This window comes from Nilaparvata lugens, chromosome 4, assembly GCF_014356525.2.
Source record: "Nilaparvata lugens isolate BPH chromosome 4, ASM1435652v1, whole genome shotgun sequence".
Classification (NCBI taxonomy): domain Eukaryota; kingdom Metazoa; phylum Arthropoda; class Insecta; order Hemiptera; family Delphacidae; genus Nilaparvata; species Nilaparvata lugens.
Window position 1 is genome coordinate 7,830,612 of NC_052507.1, and position 18,909 is coordinate 7,849,520.

Sequence of the window (18,909 nt, forward strand, 5' to 3'; positions counted from 1 at the left end):
TTAAGTTCCAAATTTCAAGTCATTCCGTTAATTGGGAGATGAGATATCGTGTACACAGACGCACATACACTAATATACACACACACACACACACACATTCAGACCAATACCCAAAAACCAGTTTTTTGGACTCAGGGGACCTTGAAACGTATAGAAATTTAGAAATTGGGGTACCTTAACTTTTTTCGGAAAGCAATACTTTCCTTACCTATGGTAATAGGGCAAGGAAAGTAAAAAGAGTCAAAAAGACTAGTCTTTTGACTCACACATGCTCAACTACCCGACAATGTCGAGAACAATATATCCATGTTGATTCCAAAACAGTATTCCATATTCTCTATCTCTCTGTTTTGAAACGATGCTTGTATTTAGAAAACTGTCAAATTGAAAGCATTCGACTGTAAACTGAAAACATGGAACAATGCTCTCTCTTTCACTCAATCTCTCACTCTCTTTTACTCATCAACTGACTCACTCCCTCTCTCTCACTCACACAATTAACACAGCTGTCCTCACATGCATGAATCTATTCATATGCGACAGTTTCGACAGTTTGGGAATTTAATATCGCAAAATAATCAGCGTGATTACAAAGAGTGAACAAATTAAATTAATGTAACCGTTGTTTCATTTCAGAAGTAATTACAAACGTTGTGATTCGGCATTGTCAGAGAATTGAATCACTGAACTTTTATCCCCATTTATTCACGTCAGTAGTGGATAAGCTTCAATAATATGTTCATGTATTGTTCATTATTGACTAGTATCCATGACTAATGTTGTGTGTATTCTGTTGATTACTTGCTGCAGTTTGAAGCTTCTCTACAAAAAGTGGTTTTCCGCTCATGTTGGAGGTGGTTTTGTTTTTGTGAGATTGCTTTTCTAGAAAAGTTGTAATAACCGATTCCAGTTTATTTTCTGGTATAATTGGATGAGTTATTCTCTACAATACTAGCGACGATGTATCAGAGAATTAAATTTCAATCAACAAGCTGTGATTTGTGAATTTCATGCTTTATATTCTATTCAGATTGATGTTGCTGTTTTTATATTTCATTTCGAATGAGAATTAGGTAGCTATTACCACAGGGGATATGATGAATACAATCAAAATTCCAAAGATAACAATATTATATTCTGATAACATACTATCTGAAATCACTTCACTTATATGAACTACTTTACCTAGCCCAAATTAATAAAAACAATATGAAACTTGTAATACCTTTATAATTAAAAACATAGAATTTTCAACATTTTGTTGAAATGTCTAAGAGTTTGAAAATGTTTTAAATGGAAAGGGTACTACAAGTTTCATACTGAAATCATTTCACTTATATGGGCTACTTTAATCAAATTAATAAGAGCAATTATAAAACGATATCAATGCAATTATTAGTGTGAATGAAGGAATGGTGGCAAGAGTGCGCATTGGTGGAGGAGTGTCAGAGGAGTTTGCCATGGAATAAGGCGTGAAACAGGGTGACAGCCTCAGTCCTCTGCTATTCATTATAATCATGGATGAAATACACAAAATATGTAAAAGAAGAACACAGAACACGCTGGTGGGTTACTGGAATATGAGGCCGATCGGTGCAAGAGCTCTTCTGTTCGCCGACGACATTGTCTTGATTTGTGATTCAAAAGAAAAATTGCAACAGTCAACAACTGAATGGGCAGAGGAATTGAAATCAAGGCATATGGTCTTAAATGTCAAGAAAAGCAAGGTGATGGCAGTGTCAAAGGGAATGAGAGATAATATGCATATAATGGTGAATGGAGAGGAGATGGAACAGGTGGAGAAATATGAATACCTGGGTACAGTGATTTCGGAGGATGGAAGGATTGATAGGGAGGTGCTGAACAGAGTGAGAAAGGGAGCTGTTGCCTACTATGCAATAAAAGACTGTATATTTGGAAAAAGAGAGCTTGATAAAAAGATAAAGAACCAGGTATACAGAACAATAATAGAGCCCATCATGCTATATGGAAGCGAAAGTTGGCCAATAAAATCAAGTCACGAAAATAAGATAAGGACTGTAGAGATGAAATGCCACAGAAAGACAGTTGGTAAGACTAGAAGGGATAGAGTAAGAAATACTAGAATAAGGGAAGAAGTGGGAATGAGAGATGTTGGGGAAAGAATAGAAACGAGGCAGCTGGGTTGGTATGGACATGTACAACGGATGAGGGACGAAAGCAAGGCAAAACAGTTTGTAAATGTTAGAGTACAGGGGAGAAGAACGGTGGGGCGCCCGAGGTATTCATATGAGGATCGCATTGAGGAGATAGGGAGAAGAAGAGGGAAGACGGTTCGGGAGATGAGGAGGATGGCGATGGATAGGTATAAATGGAGGAAGTGGACCGAGGCTACCCCAACGCTGTAAGGCATACTGGGGAGAGACAAAGAAGAAGAGAATTATAAAACTTGTAGCATCCTCTTTATTTAAATCATGAAACTTTTAACAATTTGATGAAATGTTTTAAAGTTTGAAAATGTTTAAAATAAAAGGGTTACTACAAGTTTTATATTTTTGTTGCATATTATAAGAGCGTCAGGCTTGTGCTTGGTTGATAGAGTACATCATTACTCGTTCTTATTCACCATTACTTCGATCTCACATAATAAATTTCCACTACAATTATCAATGAAATGGATGTATATTTTAAATATTTATTCATGCTGAGTCCAAGTAACATAGACATCAACATGTGATGTGATGTTTTTGAAGCTAGTAAATGAATTAAGCTACCTCGTACATTCGCCCTGACATTTTAAAAAACATCATTCGAAACGGGATTCGAAAAAACTTCATTTGGAAAACTCAATTGGATATTTGGATATCACTCTATCCAAATTCGCTCGATCCTATTAGTGTATCAGTTATTATAATTATTATTAACATTATGGCTTTGAATGGTGGGGAGACCCAAGGGTAGTTCCACCTCGCCGTATATAGTCCAAAGTTCCCTAATGGGAAACCGGACACTAAGGTTATAGTCAGCACAATACTTTAGTGCATCAGTTGACAAATATAAATGAAAATAAAAATATGGTACTTCATGCTCAATAGGGAATATAAGCTAGCATTGGATAACTCAAGTATTACTATGATATTATACAAAAATTAATTATTATACAATAATATTATTGGAGAGATATTGAAAAGCACTAGAAGATACCTCACAGTTTCTATCATATTAACAATCAATATATAATTATTATATAATGTGAGATACACATGAGACTCATATGAAATACTACGTTCGAAAAGAAGCCGGTTATTTTTGACGTCAAGAAAACACGAGTCAGCAGAAAATCGAACCAGGGTTAGTAGGTCATCATCCCTTACTTTCTATCTTCACAAGACGGTCAGTCTACTTCCCTTTTCTTAGTCAGTTTTCAATTCCACTTTCTTCTCCTATTTCTCGGCTACTCCCCTTTTCTTGTTAAAGTTTTCTTCTCTTAGTGAGTTTTCAATTCCATTTTCATCTCCTATTTCTCGACTACTCCCCTTTTCTTGCTGAAGTTTTAATTCTACTCTTTTCTCTATTTCTAGGGCTCTTTTCTTCTCTAAGTGAATTTTTCAATTCCACCCTCTACTTTTTCTCTAGGGTACTTTCCTTCTCTTAGTGGACTCTCCAGTTCTACTTTCTTCTCCTATTTCTTGGCTATTCCCCTTCTCTCACTAAAGTTCTCAATTTTACTCTCTTTTTCTATTTCTCGGCTACTTTCCTTTCCTTAGTGGAGCTCTCAATAACTCGGAAAACGTACAAATACCAACGTATCACATTACAAAGCGACCGGGAATATTTGAAGAAAATTTCTGCAGCTCGGAACTCGACTACATTATCGCGAGACGTATGGAATGCATATTTTCCGAGCTGAGTATATTGTGAGTGTACGTGACCCTCTCAAACCAAACTGAAAGAAACATATGAGGAAAGGGAGAAAGATTCGGTATCGAACTTTTGAAACGGCATCGCTTATTCGGTATTCCTATTGCGTTGTATTATAATATTGTATCATCAGAAGAATATAAACTTCCAATTTATGTTATTATTGTGTATTTTGTGTGGATTTTAATATTTAATACGCATAATCTTGAATCGAAATATGAATGAACGTGAGAGACACCTTTCCAATCATATTGAATAACAATTACTACTTTCTAGAAATTATTGATTTTTTTTATTTCTGGAGAAATTTTTCATGGTTTTTTGAGACTCTATGAGGTGAGTCTGTAAACAATGAAACTCTCATTCTGTGAATGAGATAACGGAAGCAACAAAATAATACGGCTTTAGATGGTCGGATATAAAAATCACTAGAGAAAAAAGTAGATCAAGAATCAATAATATATACTTTATATTATGATATTGAGCAGACTCATTTATGATGATTATCAGTTCTGACGTTTAGGCACTGTTTGAAAATGCTTAAAATGTTCATAATCATCTCACGTACAAGGTTTAGGCTTATGCCTCGTCCAACTTACAAAGGGTTGTAGTTATTCAATTCAGAGTCTATTGACGGAGTCTATAAATTGACATTTCATACATGAAATCGTTGTGGAGTCATGGATTTACATTGAGTATGGAATTCTGAAATAATCAAACCAAACAAATCAAGTGACTTTTGGATCACTTACGATTTAAGGAGGAGGAAGATATTCAAGGACTCCAGTAGACAAACAGGAATTGTGACCCAATAACATCATAAACATATTGAACTATTCCCTTATTCCTGCTGATACCTACTGATTTCCTTCAAACAATCGCTCATCATATTCTTATAAAAACAATCTCTCTAAAAGCTTAATCAAATCTCCTTCTCATATGAATACCTATTGATATCCTAATACCATCTGTAACATATTTAATTTGGATTGATAAATAAAAATCCCTAGCTGAAATATTTATAGGTCTAAGTAAAGTAACTGGCTAATATCGCCAAAGAGATAACATAAAGATTAGATAATATCAGATTGTCCTGGCTAAACTGTACAACAGCCTAAGAGTAATTGAAATAATTTTTTGCTAATATATAATATTATATAACATATTGAAGGTTGAGGTTAGGCATAAACATTTAGTGATCGGCGACCTAACGATCGACCGAGCCATGCAACGTAGAATCTGACCAAACACCTTGGCAGAAATTTATTGTGGCAAAACGGTATGCAATTTGAGGAACAAAAGGTCTCACGTGGCTAATTATTATGATGCATGAAACAAATAATAACATAATTATAGAAAATTGTCTAGCATGTAGAGAGCATATTCTAAAAACCCAATAAAAATAATTAAATGTATCCAAGAAATAGGAGGTTACCAGGCGCATGAATACTGTAACAATTTGCATGCACCAATCACATAATGGCAATTGATAGGCGGCAATAGTATGCCGATTCAAAAATATTTGTATATATTTCTACAAATAAATAGAATTTGTATAAAATTGTTGTATAGTCTATGTTTTGGATATGGCCCGAAGGCAAAGAAATTATTAAACATACAACATAAGTAATAATTTAATATTTTAGTATGGTCTATTTGAACCTTGAATGGCGGAGGACTAGGATATTCAAATTTTATGTAAATTTAGAAATCGGAAATGAGAATTGTAAAATTGAGAAAGGAGAACCAACACTCGCCTGCCAAATGCCACCATGAGAGGTTCCTAAATAATATAGAGCGTAATACCTTGCTATAACTTGTAAAAATTTAAAGTTAGATTGAATCACTAAATTTCTTATAAGACTTTGTGATGCTCTTATAAAGCAAAAGTCATTTTCATTTTTAAATAATTTTGTAACCCCTTGGAAGAGACGACTCCGGCTACAATAGTCCAGGACCACCAGGAGTTGGATTGACATCAGCAACTCATAAGAAAATTTCGACACGTGAGTGAGAAATATTGAAATAGTGATAGGGCGCCCTCAGTGCTTCGAAATTACATGAGAATCAAAGCTAGCTCGTCGAAAGGGTTTTCTTATAAATCAAGAATTTAGTAAAAAACACTTGCGCAAGTAAATGTAGTATTAAAGGTATTTTATTAGAAAAACAACTAATCAATTCATATATTGGAAGATCTATAAATCAAAGAAGCATAAAATCTAGGCTGTTAATACATATTCATATGATCATTAATCTCTGCAATATAATTTGCGATAGTTTGTTGTAGCTCTGATTCACTAGATGAATTGCTCTATTTTATCCGTCAGGTGCCGAATCTTGCACCCTGAGATAAAATATATATTCATTACATAGAAATCTATTGAATACCATAGAATTTAATATATATATTTGGATTATTGGTTGTCAATTTATCAAGCTGATTTTAAGAAATCTATTTTTAATAGAATTGTCCAAGTCGACAAGTATTAGCAAGCTAATATCGCAGCTACATGCAGAAGGATGCATATGATTATAAAATAAAAGCACATGGTAACGTTTCGTGCTATAAAATTTATAGAATAGTATTTAGCCTGTGATATTTTATTGATTTCGATTATTGTTCTATTTTTATATTATATATTTTTTATCGCTCTATATATTTTTTGCTCTGATTTATTTTTTTGCAATATTTGTCAATATATGTATCAAATTGTTTATGGTGTGCAATTTATTTTAATTCCTCAATACTATAGGATAAGTACCATATATATATATATATATATATATATATATTATATATATATATATATATATATATATATATATATTTATTTATTTATTTATTTATTTATTTATTTATTTATTTTTTAATGAATTATCAGAATCATTGTGGAAGCTCATATCTGGGCCTATAAAGATCTTTATGAGACTGTATCCTATTAAAAACCACGACCTAATTTTCATAATTATATTAAAATATTTCATGCTCTACCGACTGATGCCAAGCAGGAGGCTAATCGTTATTTAAATATAAAAAATAACGTGATACATCATAGACTTATCAAAACTATTTCATTCCAGCTAATACCTCAGAGTCCCTCCTTATCTATATGAATTTCCATTCATTTCCTGATAGTATCATAGACTTATCAAACTACTATCTCACTTTTGCTAATACCTTTTATTTCCCTCCAAACAATCTATTATCATAGACTTATCAAAATCGACTCTCTAAAAGTCGTATCAAATTCCTTCTTATCTATACGTATATTGACGCCATCATAGACTTATCAAACTATTCTCTTATGAAAATCGTCTGGCTAAAGAACGTTTCAAATTCCTTCTTATCTATACGAATACATATTAATTTATTGATACCATCATAGACTTATCAAAATCGTCTGTCTAAAAAACGTTTCAAATTCCTTCTTATCTATACGCATACCTACCAATTCATTGAAACCATCATAGACTTATTAAACTATTCTCTTATCGAGATCATCTGTCTAAAAGACGTTTCAAATTCCCTCTTATCTATACGAATGCCTATTAATTCCCTGATACAATCATAGACTTATCAAACTACTATCTCACTTCTATCAATTTCCTTCAAACAATCAATATCATAGACTAATCGGAATTTTCTCACTCAAAGTCGTATCTTATCTCTAAGAAGTCCCTTCCCATTTTGTACATATACCTATTAATTTCCGATCATTTCCGAACAACAATAGTACTCTAGCAGGAAGGAAGATGGCACAATTAGTCGATAACATCAAAGAGGGCAAAGCAAAGAGGAAGTCGATGCAAAGAGAACCCTCATGTGCCCGCATCCCTTCGGGAGTTTCTTGCTTCTTGGACGTGAGTGTGGAAAGAGAAAGTGATGACGAGAGGGTGTGAGAGAGAAAGAGTGAGAGTCAATCGCTCCCAGAACAATACTCAACACTGCCGGCGGTCTAGACTTCCGCTTCAGCCGAAAACTGAAAACTAATCCCAGGTCTTCAATATTCACTTGCGCACAGGAAGCGCGGAGCAGCTCTGTCAGTTTCCAGTGCTCTAATCCAGGCTCTGGAAGCCGATCTTCATCAAATTGAAGGCGCTGTGTTAATTTGTCCCAATGTGAATAATTGCTAGGCCTAGACTCCAATTAACTTTCTGTGTTTCAGTGAAGAGATGAAGGTTAAAGACGTTGTGGTGTAGCTTGTCTCAATGGGATACTGAAATTTCTTTTATTATTCATTCATGTCTATGAATAGTACTAGAATGTAACTCTTTGGCCTGGTTGTGAAAAGCCGGTTAAATTTTAACCGTGATCAATTCCACCAGTACCAATCAGAGAAGGCTTTTTTGAAAAGACGGCTTTTCTGTTTGGTTCTCGTGGAATTAACCATGGTTAAAATTTAACCGGCCTTTGAGCAACTGGAATTTTCTGTTTTAGTAAAGATTGTCCCAATTCAATGATAATGTACTTCTATTCTTTACTCATGTGTATTCATTATGACATAAGGATGTTACTTTTTTAAGCAAAAATTATTGTAAAAACGTTGTTATAAGTGCAGGCCTACTTTCACTCTCTATTTATTTCTATAGATTATTCATTGATTCGTAGGGCTTTTATCTGCAGAGAAATCCTTTTGAATGTTTACACAATTACACAATGTCATTTCCTGTCAACACTCAAGTTTATAGGATATGTATTGGGTTCTTCATGTTTCCTTGAAAAATTTGCACTTCGATTTCCTGAGTTCTCATTTTATAAAGTTCAAAATCAAGAAAACTTATTCCTCAACACAAATTCACATCTAAAAAAGCAAACAAACAATTTTAGAATGTTGATGATAGTATTGAACTTAAATTTTCACATTAAATTTCATTCTACAGATTTAACTAAAATGTGGCATTTTGTGTTACAGTGAAGACGTTGTCATATAGCTTTTGTCTGGCCCCTCATAGGAGTAAAAAAGTATCAACAAAACATTTTTCCAAGATCAAGCAAGAAGCGAGCCCATAGTTACTAGTCACGTGGAAAGGGAAAATGCAATTTTGGACTGTTTAACCCACTATGTACTTCAACGATTCACATCACAATACTCTTCAAACATTGTTACTTATAGTAGATAGGTTTGTGATTTTGTATTCAAATTTTTCAAATGAGTGCAATATTTCTCAAGTTTTCAACTTATTTTGATACATTCTGCGATTCATTCAATCTATCACGTCAACCTTCAGAATTCAAAATTTTCAAATCATTATTCCTGGACCGAAAATCAAGTGACTGAGCAGTGTGTAATTATATAACCTTAACTTTTGGACAACATCAACATTTTATTTATTTATTCGTTGATATAATTACAAATCATATGAATATGATCGAGATAGAAAAACAGGCATAGCCCAAAACAATTCTGTTCCCAAATTTTGATAAATAATAAAATGTCCGAAAAAATAGGTTATGTTTTTACTGAGGAAATTTAAAGTTCAAAGTTCTGTCCAAGAATATATATTAGCTAGAAATTTTGAATTTAGAATGATTAAAATACCAAATTATAGTCAAATTTTGCACTTAATATCACCGCACTTTGAATAAATTAAGTTATTTCAGGAAATTTTGAAGCGAAAAATATACACACAACTTTCCACTAGGCACAGCTGTTACAAACTTTATTTTATTGATTTTTTTGGCGAGAAACAGCACAGGATCAGCCTAGTTTTTCCTCCAATGTCATAATTATATATGATTATAGTGTTTTGTTTGATGAATGAATGGATAAATAGATGAAATATCGTCATTCAATATTCTGTTTCTCCTATGGATTGAATTGGATTCACGGCGAGATGACTCGCTCATATTATGCAAGTCTCCACCAATGGAAACCATGATTATATAATAGATAATTTGAATCGAAAACCAATATTGATTAAAAGAGAACTTAAGTAAATAATATTCATTCGCACTGCTAGTCACTCTGACAGCATCCACAAAATAGTATATGATTTGCACTTGAGAAACTTGCAGCAATATATATGGTAGATTTGGGTCCAACAAATTTCATCAATGAACTCCTGCTTAAATATCATCCCATTACCAAAATTATATAAAAAATACGATAATGAAACGACAATGGAACGAAATTCTCAAGAATTGGTTTAATAGAGTTGCAAGAATGCACGAAAGGATTTTCAGTAATGGAGGAAAAAATGTTTTCCAGGGTGTCAGCCTCATGATTTTCATGAATCCACAAGATTGATGAGATGATTGATTGATTGCCTTTATTAAAAACCTGGAAGAACGAAGTTAGGGCGCAGCCAGCCCTCTCTTAAACTCTACTCTCAACCTTGAGCGCTTGGAATGCCCAAAGTCTACGGTATGCTTTTCAAGATTTACATTCACGCTCTAGGATTTGGGATAGATGATTTATTGCTATGAGTTACATGAAGATTTCACATTGAGCGTTGAGAATTCTTAATACAATTCCAAGGTTCAAAATTCCCGCATAAGATTTAGGAGTTCAAGATCCGTGGAATAAAATAGTTTGAATCAAAATTTCCTTCGTAGGCTGATGAGAATGCGATTTCTGTAGGTTTTGAAACTGAAAACAAGAAGATCCGTCAAGCAAACGGTCATCCATCCATACACATTCATTGGTATTATCATGTAAAGCACAACATTATTTTGTCGATTCGAAGCAGCAGACAAGGAGATTTATTCCTACTAAAAGCACAGATCGGGAGAGGAAAGCGAAGGATAACTTGTACTATTTCTAAAATTGGAGGCTGAGACCAAAGATTCTCTTAGATAGGAATAAAATTATATTATTTGGAATTTTGAATGGAAGGCGCAAGGCTGCAACCCGCTTAACATTCTTCCCAACAGACTCTGTAGCTGATAGAAAAGATTCATCTGCTATTTTGTGATTTAAAGATTTTCAAATGGAAGGCACATGGCTGCAACCCGCTCCTCATTCTTCCTAAAGATATTATAAAGATTCTGCTATTTGTGTTGAATGGGTGTAGATATAGGGATGACATATAGATATAGTAGTATTGTAACAGGAACAAGTTTCCCAAATTATAGCAGAGAAAAATATTAATATCGCTTAGCGCTTCGTTCATTGCACTCGGTAACCCTTTAATGTATTTGAATAGATTTTGTTGTACTCCTGTTGTATTGATACTTTTCATCTGATTTTATGATCCTGAAAATCAAGAAAAACTACATAATTGACCCCTACTACCGTAGATTGTAGATTCAGTAAATAGTATCATGGAGAAACGATAGCATAAGTAGATATCCTATGGTATAGGGCGTTGTTATCCCAAGCCGATAGTTCACGAAGTTCTTTCCTATGCAGCTGTGTGACGCTGGTAGTCTCTCAAATTGAACCGTCCATACACTATCACCCCAACAAAACAGTAAAAATCTACAATAATCGACAGTAATCGATAACAGTAAAAGTTGCAACATAAATTCCCTATACCATGGTATATCTACTTACGCTATTGTTTCTCTATGGTAGTATCCCCAAACCTCTACTAATAATGATTCCACTAGGGTTGTCTTCTATTGAAAATGAAACTAACAATATTGTCTTTTCATATCTTATTGTGGAGTTAACATTTACATTTGATTGAAAGTTAGTATGATCTCCAGATATTCATTTCACTTAACTAATCCACTCAGTTAGTTCTATAGATAAAAATCACTCAATATTGAATTCTCATTATTTATTTATTCATTTACATAAACCAATGCACACATCAAATACATGATCAGAAGAGGACCAACAGGCCTAGCCCAAAACTGTGCCCTTTCCGAATTCTTATAGTAGTGAGCCAATGTCTGAAATCGTCTTAGGAAGTATCCGTCTAGGACTCCGTTTATTGGCTGAATTCAAAACTATAAATATATTAAGAATCCTTATGTTAAGTTATGATTGTCTCCAAATATGATGAGTAAGTTTCAAACCTTTATCATCGTAGATATCAATGGAAAATCATCCATTTGTTACTTGATCCTGATCAATTATTCTACTAGAACTGTGCAGGGAAAGGTGTATTTGATATTAAGAATCATCAACTTTAACGAAAAATCAACTAACTTCAGATATCATCAAACAAAGAGTAGATTCAAAACTTCCACGGTCTGAGATCAATGAGAAAACTATTCAGTTCTAAACCTGATTCGAAACTTTTGAGTATGTGAATATTAAATTATAGTTCCATAGGAGAATGTGAATTTCTAACAAATAATTTTGGGCTTCAAGCCTGTTGTTCCTTCCCCAATCATTTATAATTGAGAATGATATTGTATTCAAGAAGAATCGTAATCGAATCTCAAGGAGTATTGTAATCCTAGAAGAATTATACATTTATTTCCAATATTATGGAACAAAACGAAAGTTCCAAAAATTCTTCATCGTAGTTATCAATGGAAAGTTACTCATTTTTAAATAAATCCTGAACAATAATTCCACTTGAACTCGCCAGGAAAGGGTGGATGTAGAACAAATTTTAATACAATCCACAATCAGAAATTTCAGTAATATGAAACAAAAAGTGAGTTTCGAATCTCCTTAATCGTAGTTATCAACGAAGAATTATTTGTTTATAATTTGATTTTGGAGAATAATTCCACTAGAATTATGTTGGGAATGGTAGATTTCGAACAAATAATCAAAGAAACCTCATACAAAAATATTAGGTATCATGGAACCAGAAGTAGGTTTCAAATCTTCTTCATAGTAGCTATCAATGGAAATTATTCATTTATGATATATGATTCTGAAACAGTAGAGAGTCCTGTAGGGTGAAGCTTATGACATTAGAACAGGGAAACTATCATGGAACCCTATCACAAAAATTATTATAGATAGTTATCATGGAACCAGAATTGGTTTCAAATCTTCTTCATCATAGTTATGAATGAAAACTATTCATTTTGAATATGATTCAGAAACAGTCCAACTTGAGTCATTTAGAATAAAGCTTATGAAATTAGAACAGGAAATCTATCATAGAACCCTGTCACAAAAATTATCATAGATAGTTATCATGGAACCAGAATTGGTTTCAAATCTTCTTCATCGTACTTATCAATGGAAATTATTCATTTTAAATATGATTCTGAGCAGTCCAGCTAGAGTCATTTAAAATAAAGCTTATGGAATTAGAACAGGAAAACTATCATAGAACCCTGTCACAAAAATTATTATAGATAGTTTTCATGGAACCAGTTACAAATCTTCCTGATTGATGAAAAAATATCCATTTCAAATATGATTCTGAAACAGTTCTATTAGAATTCTGTAGGATAGAGCTTATGAGGTTTGAACGGGGGAAAAATCATAGTCCACTGTCACAAAATTTATAAAAGATTTGATGAGATAAGAGATGAGATGCAAACCTTTATCATCATAGGTATCAATAATCCCGATATCGTTGTTTTCCTGGTCACTACACGTCGTGATAGCGATGAAAACTGTCAGCCCGATAACACAGCACCGCGACATTTGATCCCCGTGTATCCTAGCACACCACCACACACTGACACGTCCCGTCAACACGTCACAGTGACACGTTTCTCACGACTTCGAACAACGTCTCCCGGCGGGAGAAACTGACCGACACTTTTCATCGTAAACCGAGAACACTTTCGGCGCGCGGATATTTGAACGAATGTGGACGCGCAAACGGCGAACGCGTGAGACGTGCGCGGAACGGTCTTGCGCGAGTTACTGAACGCCGGAGCTGCGATACACGCCCCGTAGAACAGATATCAGTGCTGCCAACTATCCGAAAATACCCCGAAAATATTCTCCGCCCCTCCGCTCTAAGGTCTTTCCCCTATTGAGTATGATGCTCCTTTCTTCTTAGAACAGTGGTTGGACATTGTGTGGGGGAAACTTCCTAGAGATAATGCGTAGACTATTCTTCAGATATTTTCCTGGAAGTTGATCACAACAATATTATATGAAAGTTTTTCTTTCAAAAAATATTATCCACTGGTACTATTCTTGAAATTTCAACCATTCACTGATCATGAAAAAACAGTTATGATGGGAATTTTGAGAACCAGTTTCATGGGAATTGATCAAATTCATATGGGTTCTTTCTATGGAGGAATATTTTCAAGATGACGTACGGTCTTAATTTCTTCATAGATCAATTAAAATATCAATAACATCCTGGATTTATGATATCATCTATGAATTTATTCAGCTGGGGAATCTGATCTTCACGTGATGGATTCAGACTATTATTTCTATTGAGCGAAATTCTTCAGCTCCATATTTGTTAATTTGCACAATAACAAATTAATTTAGAGCTGGGAATAAAACATAAAAAGAGCTAGGAATTTAATTAGATAGGCGGCACTGATTGATTCAATATGACTCTATTAACTGGGACAACCATTCACCATTAAAATGCATTGATACAATGTATTCAATATGATACAGATTTTATTAAAAATCAAGGCTCATCCAAATAATCCATGGAAATTGATCAAGTTAGTGTTTTCATTCATTTTTATGATCTTCAAATGAGAGGAGTAATCACACAAAATTGGTCTCCTGATCTTCAATCTCGATCCTAGAATAGAGAGCATTATATTTGCAAAATCTTGGCCAAGTAATCATTCTTCTATTACTCTGAAAATCTCAGTAATGATTGAAGAGAATGGTTTCCATCCATTAGTCTCCTCTCCATCAGTTTTTTGCGGCCTACTGCTACAGATCATCCCTGCATTGATGTTTTTCCCTCTAGAATTCGCCTCCAGTGAGAATTTCGTCTTGAATCATCCCTAGCCTCTCCAAAATTCTCGGTAACATTTATTCTTTCTCCATGGAAACCGCGAAAATCGATGTTCAAATGCTCAGTAAATCTCGATGCAGCTGTGAAGTGCAAAAAAGGACTGTTCTTGTTCCTTCTATTTGAAACCTTGATTTTTGACAGTGTTGTCTCAATCGAAGTATTCATGGAGATATTTTCAAGCTCTTCTCCACACAATGATTTCAAGATACCAAAACAATGTCACGTTCACGATAATATAAAAAAATATCTTCCATAAGGTGGAGTTTGCATGTTTGGTGAATTTGTTTCACATATCTTAAATATTCTCTATTACTCAATTTCATGGAGCATTCAGTTCGGTCATTGAACTATTTTTGGTTTGATAGCATATTAATCACAATAAAATCTCACAGTTGTCAGTTCGTATTGATAAGTATGTATTGAGACTTCTCTAAAATATAATTAAATGATACTAATTCACATGCATCTTCATCAAGATATTAATATATTACGAGTAGTTCTTATATTAGTACTTATTTGTACTCATATTCTTCATTATTCTTAATATTTCCTATTATTTTATTTCTAATTTGTACTAGTTTTCATTTATTTTTCTCATCTCATGAAGAACTTTATGTGATATCGAATCGGGAACAGTATGGGCTATAATGCCTGTTGTTCCTATATTTATTTATTTATTTATTTATTTATACGTGGATACAATAACAAATCATATAAATATGATGGGGAAGGAACAACAGGCTTGGCCCAAAACTATTCCATTCCAAAATTTCGATTACATGTCCAAAAAATAGGTTATGTTTCTTCTGTAAGAAGTTCAAGCTCAACTTTCGTACAAAAATAAATATGAGATGCAAATTTTAAATTTAGAAAAATTAAAACACCAAATTATAGTTAAATATTACACTTAATTATCACTGCACATTGTATTAATTGAGTTATTTTATAAATTTTGAAGCCAAAAATACACACAAATTCTCACTAAGAACAGCTGATGATCTATATCTATGAGCATTTTTATAAATAAAATAGATAATAGACATACACAAGGCATTAGTTGATACCTTTCATACTTTATGGAGTAGCAAATATTATATATCAAATATTTTGATTGGTGACTCATATACAATAATATTTTTCAATTATTGTCTACATATACTAAGTATGCACAAAAAATGAATAAATATTGCTAAAACTTCATGAGGTAGGAGAGTAGTTACATAATCGTTTTATCACCCTCTAGCCGTAAGGCTCGCTTCGCTCGACATATCCGTCTAAATCGTCTTATCGTCCCGACTGGATCGTCCAAAAATGAGATCAGCGGGCTCGCTTCGCTCGCCTGCATTTTTCATTTGAGCATGCTACATTCCATCAAGTCAAAGTACTGAGAAAACGCAGAAAAACTGAGAAAAACGCTGATTTTGGGCGTATCTTTGATGAAATATTAAAGTCACCCCATCACAAAACTCTTAGACCCTAGCTAAACATCTGTACCAAATTTGAACATTTTCTGTCTATTACTTGATGAAAGAACTGAGAAAACGCAATAGAACCGCTAATTTTGGGCGTAATTTTTATTTCAAATTCCACCTAACACAACATTATTGCACCCCAGCTGAGCTTCTGTTGTAAATTTGAACATTTTCTGTTCATTTGTTCTCGATAAATCTGAGAAAAAGCAATAAAACGCTGGAAAAACGCTAATTTTGGGCGTATCTTTAACGCTATTACAAATTCCTTCCAAGACAACATTATTACACCCAAGCTGATCTTCTGTACTAAATTTGATCATTTTCTGTTCATTTTTTCTCGATAAAGCAGAGAAAACGCTGAAAAACGCTGGAAAAACGCAGATTCTGGGCGTTTCTTTGGAAAATTTTCCAAATTCGTTCGCCTCTAAAGTGCTAACTGAACATACCTACCAAATTTGAACGTTTTTGGTGCGGTAGATTTTTAGTTCTGCGAGTGAGTGAGTGAGTGATTCAGTCAGTCAGTGTGTATCATTTCACTTTTATATAAATAGATATACAATTTCATATATTAGTTATTGTCTACAGATACAAGACATGCACAATGCAATAATTTATATTTTCCTCACCTAATGAAGTTACATTCAAGTAATAGATTTAGTGACCCATACATATACTTACCCTGATGAATTATACATGAAAAGTGGAGCAAAGTAATACAAAGGCAAAGTCAAATCCTTATATTTTTTAGCATATTACAAGACTATTGAAACTGTATGAAAAAATTCATACATTACAAAAATTTGAAATAGACAAGTCTAACATAAACACAATATATCAAACTAAGAAATAACATAGAATAGAACTTGACTAATCATGAAAACCTAAGATAAAGTAGAACTCTTTAGGCGCCACCAGCAAAAGAAAAAACATCTTGCCCGCTGGTGTGAGTATTTATAATAATAATAATAATAATAATAATAAAAGCTTTATTCACATTCATTAATTGGACAAAAGCCTCTCATCATGAGGTAATTGCGGTTGGCAAAAATTTTCGAATATTTACAGATTTACAATTTGTATTTAAATTTGTCTCGTAATCATTGTCTGGCTTCTTCTAGATTGCTATAATAATTTATAACTTTTCCACTATTTTACTCCAAAGTTGCCTGTCTCGTGCAGAGGTTGCCCAAGCATCTCCTACTCTTTGGCACAGCTCGTCCCTCCATTGTATTGGTGGCCGTCCTCTGCTCCTGGTCCTGTCTCGTGGCACCCATTCAGTGCAAATTCTGGTCTTTATCCATTCTCGCGACGTGGCCTGCCCATTTCCACTTCAATACGTGAGCCTCTTTCTGAAGATACTTTACGCGCATTCTTCCTAGTATTTCGGTGTTTCTTGTGCGTTGGTTCAGACGAATACGAAGAATACTACGTAGCATTTTTGTTTGAGTAGTTTCTAGTTTCTTGTCCAAGTACTCGGTGAGTGCCCATGTTTGCGCTCCATATAATATCGCAGGATATATGCACATGGTCAATGCTTTAGCTTTAAGAGTGTTGGAATAGTCACCATTAAATATTCTTCTCAACGACCAATACTTCTTCCATGACTTATCAATCCTGTGCTTGACTTCTTTGGATGCTCTGTTTGTGAAAGACAATATTTGGCCTAAATATTCGTAATCCTCCACATAATCAATGTTGCCACAGTTTACTTCAATCCTAGTTTTTTCGGAATTTGTCATTAACCTCGTTTTCTGAGCGTTTAGGTGTAAGCCCATCACTTCACTAGCGTCAATCAGTTCCATGAGTATTCCCTTCATTTCCTCAGCGCTCTCTGACACCAACATTACGTCATCCGCAAATCTTAGATTTGACAGTTTCCTTCCATTGATTCGGAGTCCCTCTTCCTCCCAGTTTAATCTGTGGGGGAGTATTTATATAAATGAATAAATAAAAAAAAAACTTGAAAAAAGTAGATCAACTGAAAAGAATAAACGAGTAAATACATAGATAGCTTAAAAACGAATGAAAAACGAAATTAAATGAGAAAAAAGACAAATCAAATTGACACTACCACCATTTTGCTTCCAGTGAAAAAAAGAACCTCTCCTTAATCCAAGTATCAATCATTCTGTCTCGGACTTTCAATTTAAAATCAAATGGTAAAATATTTATAAATCTAGTGCTCATATACATGATCTGTCTTCTTATAAAACTCAACTTTGAATCGTGGATAATATATTTCAAAGATGTGTCAGGTCTTAAGTTATAAAACAGTTTGTCAGTTCTGATAAATGTATCTTTGTTTTTAACAATTTTATGTTCAAGAAGTCTTTTGAAATGAAGTTGCCTTATTGTCATAACATTGAATTCAACAAAGAGGGATCAAAATAATTGATATATTTCATACTTCATGAAGTTAGATTCAAGTAGTAATCGTTCCACTGACCATTAACGTAATAGTTTCAGTGACCCATATACTCACCCTGGCGTATCATACAAATGACAAGTGGAGCAGAGGTGTACAAGGGCTGAGGACGGTAATAAGGGCAGAGACCTGTAATAAGGGCTGACTTGTGTCTAATTCATTGCAGGGCGGGCGAGGCGAGATCGCAGCCCTTAGTAATCATGCCTCCAGTGAGCGGAGGAGCCCTGGCGCAACGGTCTGTCTGATTATTACAGCATTAATTTATGATATGGCTGCAAGAGGACATCACGTCCTGTCCCA

At 33.9% G+C, this 18,909-nt stretch overlaps 1 protein-coding gene across 1 annotated transcript in view; it reads right to left on the reverse strand.

The window, feature by feature from the left end:
- LOC111047086 (hemicentin-2) overlaps nt 1-13,777 on the reverse strand; it is a 182,650-nt gene extending 168,873 nt beyond the window's left edge. Inside the window, 1 exon segment of the mRNA XM_039425636.1 lies at nt 13,304-13,777. Coding sequence (XP_039281570.1) covers nt 13,304-13,409 — 106 coding nt within the window. The 5' untranslated portion in view covers nt 13,410-13,777.
- Nucleotides 13,778-18,909: the final 5,132 nt, after the last annotated feature.